Source organism: Oenanthe melanoleuca, chromosome 8 (assembly GCF_029582105.1).
Source record: "Oenanthe melanoleuca isolate GR-GAL-2019-014 chromosome 8, OMel1.0, whole genome shotgun sequence".
NCBI lineage: Eukaryota > Metazoa > Chordata > Aves > Passeriformes > Muscicapidae > Oenanthe > Oenanthe melanoleuca.
Genome location: NC_079342.1, coordinates 1,873,192 through 1,884,025, shown reverse-complemented (window position 1 = coordinate 1,884,025; position 10,834 = coordinate 1,873,192). Strand labels below are relative to the sequence as shown.

Below are 10,834 nucleotides of genomic sequence, written 5' to 3'. Positions count from 1 at the left end.
AGACCCCCGAGACCGAGATACCGAGACCGGGATCCCCGAGACTGGGACTGAGACCGGGATCCCGGGACCGAGACCGGGACCGCCGTCGCTGTGGGCTCGTCGCGTCCCTCTGAGCGCGGTAGGAGCCGGGCCGGGGCCGGTGATGTTCGGGCGGCGGGTTCGGGGCGCCTCAGGAGTCCCTCAGGGATCGCCAGGGAGGGCTGTTCCCCTCAGGGCTGAGGGAAGGGGACTGTATTTTTTTTATTGTTATTTTATTATATTTTTTTAACGGTGGATGGTAATTTTAGCCCTTGAAGCCCCCTGTGCCCACTAGGGAAGGAGAGGATGAGATCCGTGAGGGAAAAATTTCCTGGTGCAGGAGGCCGGAGCAGGGCAGCGCTTCCCTGTGCGGATGAATATTGGTTCTGTGTGGGTGTACGGACATGAAGGTCAGTGTTGCCATGGAGGGTCTGATTTTGGGCATCAGGAGGAATTTCTTCACAGAAAGGGTGATTAGACTTTGGAAGTCTAAGCTGGGGAGGGGTGGAGTCCCCATCCCTGGAGGTGTCCAAGGAAGGGCTGGACATGGCACGCAGTGCTTTGGGCTGAGAATATGACACTGGTTTGGGTTGGAAGGGACCTTAAAACTCTTCCAGTTCCACCCATGGGCAAGAACACCTCCCACTGTCCCAGACTGCTCCAAACCCCAATGTCCAGCCTGGCCTTGGGCACTGCCAGGGATCCAGGGGCAGCCACAGCTTCTCTGGGCACCTGTGCCAGGCCTGCCCACCCTCACAGAGAGGAATTCCTTCCCAATCTCAAATCTACACCTACTCTCTCTCTGTTTGGAAGCCTGGGCTGGATTACTCCCCTCTGTCTATTTTTCTGAAGTGCCATTTATCCAGTAGAAATGGCCCAGCCTAAGCCAGGGGGCTGCTGGCTGTGCTGTCACTGAGCCAATGCTCACTGGATTTCCCAGCGATGGATTGGCAGCACTTCCTGGCCCACACAAGAAATCTCTCAGTAATGGGAAGCCCAAGGAGTACAAACAGGAGTTCACATTTTCTAAACTGGTTGCTGGAAAATTAACATTTATTCTTCTTCTCCTCCTTGCCTTTCCCCCCAGTTCCATTCTGTATGTGCTTAATTATGGTGACACCCGTTTGCAGGAGCCAGGCTGTGCCAGGGGGTCCCTGTGGGGTCCTTCTGGTGCCTGTGCAATATTAAAGTGTCAGGGTGTTACAAATTGGGTACTTCATCCTTGATAAGCAATCATTATCTGCCTTTCCCAAGTGTAAAAGACCTGTATAACTCAACAAGGTGCCAGTGATTGAGGCCTCCTGAGTAAAAATCCAATGAGTCCTGAAGGGGACCCTGGGACTGGGTTGTCTTGTTGCTGAACTTGAGATATTCCATTTCTTATACTGGAATATATTTCCTGAAGTCAACCTTAGGTTAAATAATACAGGAGGCTGTTAAAGCAACAGCACAACAGGATTTAGTGTCCCTCTGTGATGGCCTTCTAAAAGCCTTAATCACCCCTGGTGGAAGCAGAAAGCTGCTGTCAGAGTTTGCTGACCATTGCTGAGCAAACAGCATTAGTTACTGCTTTGAGTTGTTTTAATAATTGAGAAAAAACATGTTTCTGTTTTTTTCCATTCATTTAAAATTGTATAGGCCTTAGACTTAAAAGGCTTGAGCTGCTCAAACTTATTTTTGAAGTTTTATGCACGTTTATTTCTATTACTTATATTTAGGTAACTCTAAGGAATAGAATTCTGTGCTTAACCTGGCATTTTTGAGATTAAAGTTTCCAATTTTGACATTTTTATTATTATCCATATGTTTTGTTAAGAGTAAAAAGAGAAAATGTGCATGGGAAAGCTTTGTTTCACAGATAACATGAAAATGTGGTTTTGTGCTTTCAAGAGTCAAGACTGGATAATATGTCTTTGATACTTGTAATATCAAAAGTCTGCAACTATAAAAAATACAGTGAAATTAAACTTTTTACTGCCAATGAAAGATAAACTGTAAATAAGTAGAGCTCAAACTCTTTCTGCTTGTGGATCTCATGGTGCTTACCTACAAGTGTAGATAATTATTATCTCAGATTTAGAGAAAAAAAAGGATATTTCTGGATGTTTGGATAATTGAGGCTTGTCTGTGTTTCAGAGGACAAACAGAGTCATTTTTAAGACAATTACAAATTCTAACTGGAATTTCATCCCCCACAGGATGGCCAGCACTCCTGGGAATCAGAAAGCCCCACACTCAGAAAATTCCCAAGGGAAGAAGTCCCAGCATGCAGAAGAAGCCATTTTTTACATGAACTGCAGAGCAGCTTATCTGACTGTCTTCAAAAGCAGCTTAGAAAATATTAAATCAAAAGAACAACTCAGTTTAGGTAATAATTGGATCATTTTTCCCTCTAACTCTTACATGGGCTGATTGCAGTGGGAGCATCCCTGTGCATAAACTCAGCAAGTGGTTTAAGGAATTGAGAGTGGTTTTGGTGGAAGTGGGAATGCCAGACAGAGGCATTTTAGTGTAGATTATTTTATCTGTATTTTATCACCAGTAGGAAAGATCTCAGTTCTGGCACAGAAAACCACCATAACTGGTGTTCCATAAGAATTCTTACTCTTATCTCAACTCCTCCTGAATTACACTTTCACAGATTGGAATCTAAAGTTCTATTTTTAATTTTTTTTTGTCCAGACTATATTTATGTATAAGTGGTGGTGGTGTTGTCAGTAGTCAACAGCAACAGAAAAAATAAAAAATTCTCTGACTGCTTCAGCTGCACTAAATAAGGCTGATGGCAGAAACTGAAAGTTGTGGGGCTTTGTTTTGAAAACTTCAGGAATTTCAAAGGGGAGTGAGAAAAATTTACCTGAAAAATGAAAGTTGATTTCTTAATAATATATCTTAGTGACCAGGCAAGGTAAGGTAAGACTGAGTAATAAATAACCTCAGTTTTGGAGGAGGTTTCACTACACCAGGTAAAATTTCTCAAATAAATACAATTCCAACTTTGCAGTTTCTCAGAGTTGTAGGATTGTGTGCTCTGTTTGGTTGGGCTTTTTTTTTTTCCTTAATGCATTTTTGTTCTCTTTGAAAAAGATTTTTCATGGAAACCACCACTGTAAGTGCTGAGTGCACTGATTGTAGCTTCTTTCCCTACAATGGAAGATGAAATTCTACCCATTAATAAGCATATTCCTACAGCCTGTGACTTGGTGCTCTCTAGGCTTTCCCAGCTGCAATAAAAGGGCCTTTATGACATCCTAATGATAGTTTGGGATAATCTGGATTTTAACAGGGGGGTGGTGAGAACAAATGCAATCTCTCTAATAAATGCTTTGGCTTTCAGCTCTATCCATATGCCACTTGGCTACACAGCAAGTGTTTGGCCATTTTGCTTTCAAGGTCAACTTAGAGAGGGCAGTTAGCTGTTTAGACTCTCAATCCTTTCAGAGATATTTAAGAATTTATTTTAGAATTTGTAAGCATTGGGAGTTAAAGACTTACATTTCATCTTAAGTCAATTTTGGCATTTCTCAAACGAATGGTGCCAATGTTTAAGCACCTCTTGCTTCACGAAGTTTTGTTTCCAAACTAAAATGCTCACTGAGAGATTGGCCCTGTGAAATTTTATTTGTAGGAGTTTTGCTTATCCCCAAATGGTGGCTTCATTTCCTGTCTGTTGTAATATTACTGGAGGGATTTAGCAGAACCAGACAATAAAGAAATATAAATAAAAGGTGCAGTCTGGTTGAACTTTCACAAATAAAAATTGGGAGGCATGAAGGGAATGGCAAGTGCTGATCTCCCTGGAGATATAAAATTAAGGATTGTATATTTGAAGGATGTCTCTCAAATATAATAATGTGCTGCCCTGACATTCCAGGGATCTCTCCTACCCAAGGAAACAAACCCCCAGAGTCACTGCCCTTCCTTCCCTGGCTGCCCTTGACACTGCAATCCCCAAACCATTGCTCCGTGCCCCGGCCTGGCTCAGCTAAAGATGTGAGCCCTGCTGTGTTCTGGCTCCTCCAGCAGAGGTGGCAGGGCACAAATCTTTATTTAGTGCTTGGCACTGAGGCAGGGATTAACAGCAGAGGTGCCTGCTTTGTTTGTTTGTTTGGTTTGCTGGTGACACAGGTCCCACTGAGCATTGTCACCGTGCCACCGCCTCATTTCACAGATGCTCCTCAGCAGTTCCAGCACAGGCCTGGGCACTGCTCAGCTGGCTCAAAATCAAATGCCAGCCCAGGTAGAGATGAAGGATCTCCTGTGCTTCCCTAAAAGATTATTTGGGAACATATCAAAGCCTTCTGATTTCAGATAGACTGTTCATTTAGATTTAATTTCCATTTCATGTAATACCTTCATCACACTGAATACTGAAATGATGTTTTCAGTAAAGACCTTGAAGAGGCAAAGTGATCCAGCAAATTCATTTTGAAGAATGCCAGGTGTAACAGCCATGGCAATGGCTACATGTTGGTATCATTTTTCCTTTAAAATTTGTGTTGTATAATTTGAATTTATACATTCAAATGTACAGGATTGACATAAAATATTCTCAGATAAATTCTACTCTAAATCTCAGTTCTTGGCAAAGGAAGTGCAAAGGTGGTGTTGGTCTTGTAGAAATAGGAGCTAATAATGTCCAGACTTAAAAATAATATATTCTTGATATTAAGATACTGGATATAGCCTGAATTTCAAATTTGAGTCTTTGAGTTCATGGATATTTTGATTAAGAACATAACCCAAACTGTCCTTCAGACCCACTTTTGGAGTGATCTGGCTTTAAAAAATCTGAACATGGAAAGTGACTCCAGGATGTTGGGAGAAAACTCCTTTTCTAACAGTTGGAATATATATTTAATATTGTGTTTTATTGTTCAGTGCTTCAACAGGCTGGAAGAAATCCTTCTCAGAAGACCATTAACAAATACTGGACTTCACAAACAACTTCACTGAATTTTGATGATTTTTGTGCTATTTTAAAAAAAGAAAAGCCAACTACAAAAAATGAACTGCTGGAAGCATTTGGGAAAATAGACACAGATAAGGCTGGATATATTTTACATGATGAACTTTGTAAAATTCTTACAACAGTAAGTACCACTGGAAATTTAGTTATCCATCTTTAATTAGTGGAGATTTTGGAAATCAGATGGTACTGAGAGCTGAGATTCCCCATTTTATGGAAGATTTTCATGGTGGATTTCCTGAAGACACCACAGAATTACATAAACTGATACAACAGATCTCCTTGATATTTAGTAGCATTGTAAAGATATAATTTTTAATGGTTTTGACCTCTGTTTTCATGATTCAAATCAAAATCTGTTGCAATCTATTTCAAGATAAGATTCTCTGAAAGAATATTAAAAGACTCTTCCTTTGTTTATACAATTTGTGCAGTAGGTGAACAGGATTCTTGATTAGGAAGCCAAACTGAGCTGGTTTTTTTTGTTTGTTTGTTTGTTTGTTTGTTTTTTTGTGCAGAGAGGTGATAAAATGACCTGGGAGGAAGTGACCACCATTACTAACCAAGCTGATTTTAACTGCAGTGGCAAACTTGACTACAACAAGGTATGGCCAGGAGTGATATTTGTTCTTGTGTTATATGAGCATTGGTGATGACCTTATCCCAGGATTCTACATTTTGGATTGAATAAACAGCCCAGGAAGATTTGTACACAAATATGGTTTCAGATGAGGAAAACTGGTAAGAATCCTAGTTAAAAATCAGTCTTCCAATATCTAGAAAGGAAGAGTTGAAAGTCACACTTAATTTTTGTTCAATATTTAACCTCCTTGTTGAATCATGGCTGCATTTTACTGATACTTGACTGGTTGTTCTGATTAATGAAAATTAAAATTGTATTTGGCTTGAAGAGGAAATGCATCCCATCTGCTGAGCTGGGCTTTCCTTGCTAATGCTACATTTTACTCTTTAAAACCTTTTGAGGAATGTCACTTGGTAAGTGAAATATTCTTGTTTTACCTGCAGTTCTGTGAGCTGTACCTGACCACCAGTGAGCAGTGCTGCAAAGCTGCAAGGGACAGGCTGGAAACTGATCCCCGACTGAGGCAGCAGCACTTTGGCAATCAAACTGAAAATTTCTCTGAAGGGATCTCACTGCCAGTGTCAAAACCATCCCCAAGGGTCTCCAGGAAAACTGATCACAAACTGCCTAAAGGTATTTATGGTTCTTATATTTTATGTTTCTTTCAGGTGGAGATGAAGCTCTGGCTCAATGAGCATTTGAATTTTTGCTTAATTTTTGTCAGATTAGTGAAGATTTTATTGATGAATATAATTTCTACTGTGGCAAGTTCAAATAGCTGCATCTTTGAAACTCTCAAATTCCTAGGTGTGGATTTTGTTGATTTTCATGTGACACAGTCCAGAGGGAAGAGAGAAAATGAATGCTCAGGTGTGTTGCAATATAGGCCTTTTTTTTATTTCTTTCCTAGAGAATGAAACCCTAAACATTTCTCAATAAGCTCTGTGCTTGTTTCAATTATTGAAGCTGCTTTTCAAGCACAATTAAAGAGTTTTGGACAATTTAATGTCCTTCCTGAAGTTACAAAGATACTTCCAAACCTTCCCAAAGTGGAAAAACTCCACAGGGAGCAGACTGCAGAGGCACCAAATATGAAATTTTGGGATGTAGCTTGTGCTGTTCCAAGTTTCAAATCAAAGAGGTGCAGAAATGACACAACATTAATGCATGGAAGTTCTCTGATCGAGTTCTTGTCATCCAGTTTTCTTTGTGCCTCTAAATGCAGGGTTTATGATAAGTAGCACTAGGACAGGGTTGAAATAATGTAATTGTAATTAAATATCTCTGTTTATAGCTGACAGCAGAGCTCCTTCAAGACCTTCATCAGCTCCAAGCAGCAAAGCTTCCACCTCCACCACTGTCACTGTGGGTGCCAGCAGCAGCAGCAGCACAAAGCTAATTGTTGAGCCTGACACAATGAAGGTATCACACTGAAATGATGGTGTTTTCCTCCAGGCACCTGTGTTATTGCATTTTAAAGAAGCTAAAAATCAGAGAAAAATGGTGTCTTATGTTTTATTAACAGTTTGTCAAGGGCAGCTATAAACCACTGAGAGCTTTCTTGATACGTATTATTATTAACATTTTTATATACTGTTGGTTTTGCTGACAACAAGTTATTGGAAATAATTTTTCAGGTGTGAAGGTTTAATAGAACAAAATGTGTTTTTTATAAATGAAACCACTGTTGGAGAAAACAGTTAATGACTTCCTGAGAAATTTAAAATTGAATAATTTATTAGGTTGGTGAGAACTTTAAATGCTTAAGTAGTCTGAAAGATTGTGTATCATAAACCTTTGCATGAAGGGTAATTGGAAATAAATAACAGATTTGTGAGCATATTCAGTTTCTTGGCATTGCTTGGTAAATAGATGCTGTAACCTGAAAATATTGATTTTTAGTTAGACTAATATGTTCTATCAGTATTTTGTTTTAAATAAATCACTCATTCAATATAAATTCCTGGGGGAGAGAGACAACAAAGTCACTTTGCTAAGTCAATATTTGTAGAGTGTTAATATTGATCTTTTTCCCTTTGTTTTCCCTTTCTTGACTGAACCTTTACTAGTTTTCTTTCAACAGAAAATAATAGCTGTAGAAATATAAAACATTAACTGGGAGCTGCTGGGATACATTAAAAATGTGCACCTGGAGACTCCTCTATAAAAGGGAAAAAATGGTTCTGACCACACAATGTAACTGCTGCTGGAAACTGAAGTGATTGTCCTCAGGAGCTGCATTTTTGTTTCAAATAACAACTCTGGATTTGTTATTGAACTCTGAAGTCCTTTATATCTTCCCCATTGCTATACAGTGACATTTGTTCTATATTAAAATTTCAAAACATCATCTCCCAGGGATTTTGTGCAGTCTGTTTAGGTAGCTGGACCTCCATGCAATTTAACCTGCAGTCTCACCTTGTTCAAACATCATGTGGGATGTAGAAAACCAGCACACACTTCCCCAAGATTGGATTTTTTTTTTTCTTTCTACAAGCCAGTAAAAACTGATTTTTTTAAAAAAATTGATTAGTGTTGCTTGGCATCTCCAAAAACTGAAATCAATCAATAAACATGGAAAGGTGTAAGTAAATAGAACCATTAATTTTTTTTAAACTCAATTTTGCACAATGCAAGCTCTGCCAGAATCAATGAATAAATACCCAGGGATTTATTTGTGGTGTGAATCAGAATCCACCACTTAAAAATTCTTTTTATTCATCTTATATCCAATAATTTTATTTTATTTTTTTACCTGTCTTTTTGTATAAGTAAGGAAATATTGCCCTTAGGATGTTGGAGCAGCTCCAACTTTAGATTTCTTATAGAGGAAAGCAGTGAGAGGCAGAACATGGTGAAGTATCTAAAATTAAAAATCCTTAGCAAATTCCTCTCAATCATTGCTTTTTATTAGGAATTTTGCATCAATGTGTGGATATTTTCAGTATTAACTTAAATTTCAGTAGCAGTGACCAGCAGCAGGTAGTGCCTAACATTTCTTTCCAATTAACATTTCTAACACAAACATTTCCCACTTCAGCTATTATTTAACAACTTCTGTTCTGCTTTGAAGTGACAGAGAGAAACCCAATCAGAAAATCCTCTTTTAGCTTTCCAATTTTCCATATTTATTTGGAATTTGATCATTTAGGACTTCTAGCACCACCTTATGCTCTCTGCCAGAATAACAGGGTTTGATTTCCTAAAAGGAAAGGATAAGTTTTGGCAGGTGTCAGTCTTGGAGCAAACAGTGAATTAAGTTTTAAGAAAAAAAAAATCAATTAAAAAGATTTCCTTTTAGATGAAATCAGGAGTCATGGAAGTGTTGGAATAAGCAGTTTAGGAATAGCAGTGGAAATGATCCAAGAGGCAGAACTCCATGTTGGAATGCTGTCACTGATTTATGTTAATCCCAACTCCCATTATCCACTTTTTGACTGACACAGCCCCAGCTGTTCCTCCAAATTCAACCCTCACCAGTAAATCCCAGGAATATTTTGTCTCTGATCACTCTTTTCCTAATTAATTTTTTATTATTTATCCCCTTTTTCCTTATCCTGTTACCACAAATCCAGTTTCATGGATAAAGATGAGTATAAAATTATTGGATGGATTTATTAATTAGGTTTATTCTGCTCCATAAAAGTTGGCCAGGGGCTGATCTCTGGCTCCATGGTCCAGAAATAGCTGCACTTCCATAAAGATTATCCCTAAAAACTTTTCCAGCAGGTTGTGCCAACAATGAAAAGATTATGGGAAATTATAGAAGGGGAGGGATTTGGATAGCAATGCCTCCCAGGGATGGGACATCTCACTTTATTTTAAATAACTTAATAATCTTTGTCTTTTCCACAGCCAATTTACTTTGAAAGTCTTTTAGATCTTCTTTAGCAAAATCTTTATTTAAAAAAAAGTCCAAACCACCAAAGACCAGCAGAAAGGGAGTTGCAAAATGTATAATATTTGTATTTAAATTACTCTATGCTGTCAGCTGTTTGTAAATATAATTAGCAGAATCTTTGTGGCAGTTCCAATTTAATTTTCAGCTTTGGGGCAATCTCTGTGCTTTTCAGGTATCTTCACAAGAGAAGCAACTTTACAAAAAGGACTATTTGGGATTTTTTTTAATAAAAGTATATTGATGCTATATCTCATGGTGTGTTTTATTCAGAGTTGATTAAATAATTAAACTAATTAGCATTTCAGAGAAGGCACTTTTTATCCAAAATGAAGAAAACACTGGATATTTGCTTGGTTTGCAGGAATGGCAACATGCACAGTGCAGAGGCTGCTTCTACCTGGAGGAAGATGGGGAGATCATCAGTCACAAGTACAGGCTGCACCTACCCCAAAGATCTGCACTCTGTGTCACCATCAGACCTTTCACCATTCCCCAAGCAGAAAGTGAGTGTCTTCCTATTTCATTTTATTCTTTAAAACATTGGTGGCTTGCAGATTTACCACAAGGCTTCATCCAGTTGCTGCATTGGAATTTTTTTTTTTCCCCAAGTAGAATGTTCCCTTTTTAAACTCATAAAACAGGAACATTTAAAACCCAAAATTGTTTAAAAGTCTCCTGGACTGGCTTTTTTTTTTTAAACAAATTTATGTGGTGTGTAACCATTCCTTGGTATTCTTGACCTTAATGGTAGAACTATTTTAAAAATTTATAGAATTATTAATTATCTGTAAGACAATCACAAGGAGCAATTTATCTGCTTGGCCTAAACAGGAAGAAAATCCCAATAGCATTTATCATCAGCAGGGATCAATAAATACCATGGGAATATCTATTTTGAAATGCAAAGAAAAACAATTTTGGGCCATTATTAAGCATTTTTGGGGGATATTTTTATTTTTAGGAAAATCTTGTCACTGGTTGTCTGTGGATACAACTTTGTTTATTCTGAAGGAAAATGAAACCCAAGAGAATCTACAGCTTGTGAGCTTTACTGAACTCCAAAACAAAGAGGTTAGAGATTTCTTTTGTGTATTCCTATTTTAATTTTAATTTTTAGTGTGTGTGTTAATGCTGGAGGTGTGAATTCCATGTGTTTGGAAGGAATTCCAGCTGTACCCAGAATTGCTGAGCTGCTGGGTACATTTACAGCTACTCTGTAAAAACTCAGCTGTATTTCTGCACCTTCAAACACAAAATTTCCAAGGCAAAATTTGTTTAAATTTCCTTTAATTTTCTTTCTCCTGGCCATTTGAACTTCATAGTGCACAGAATATTTTTTCCTGTGGCAGAAATAAGAGAGCAT

At 38.4% G+C, this 10,834-nt stretch overlaps 2 protein-coding genes across 2 annotated transcripts in view; one reads left to right on the top strand and one right to left on the bottom strand.

Annotated features, from left to right (window-relative positions):
• The first annotated feature begins 33 nt into the window (after nt 1–33).
• Nucleotides 34–10,600, top strand: EFCAB7 (EF-hand calcium binding domain 7). The gene is made up of 9 exons (XM_056497783.1): nt 34–118; nt 2,217–2,386; nt 4,900–5,111; nt 5,506–5,592; nt 6,014–6,203; nt 6,865–6,992; nt 9,833–9,974; nt 10,433–10,542; nt 10,589–10,600. Exons 2-9 carry the CDS (start codon nt 2,218–2,220, stop codon nt 10,598–10,600), a joined length of 1,050 nt encoding a protein of 349 aa, XP_056353758.1. The 5' UTR covers nt 34–118; nt 2,217.
• A 146-nt stretch (nt 10,601–10,746) lies between these two features.
• ROR1 (receptor tyrosine kinase like orphan receptor 1) overlaps nt 10,747–10,834 on the bottom strand; it is a 128,324-nt gene continuing 128,236 nt past the window's right edge. The window contains exon 7 of the mRNA XM_056497782.1: nt 10,747–10,811. Coding sequence (XP_056353757.1) covers nt 10,747–10,811 — 65 coding nt within the window. The remainder of the gene's footprint in view (nt 10,812–10,834) is intronic.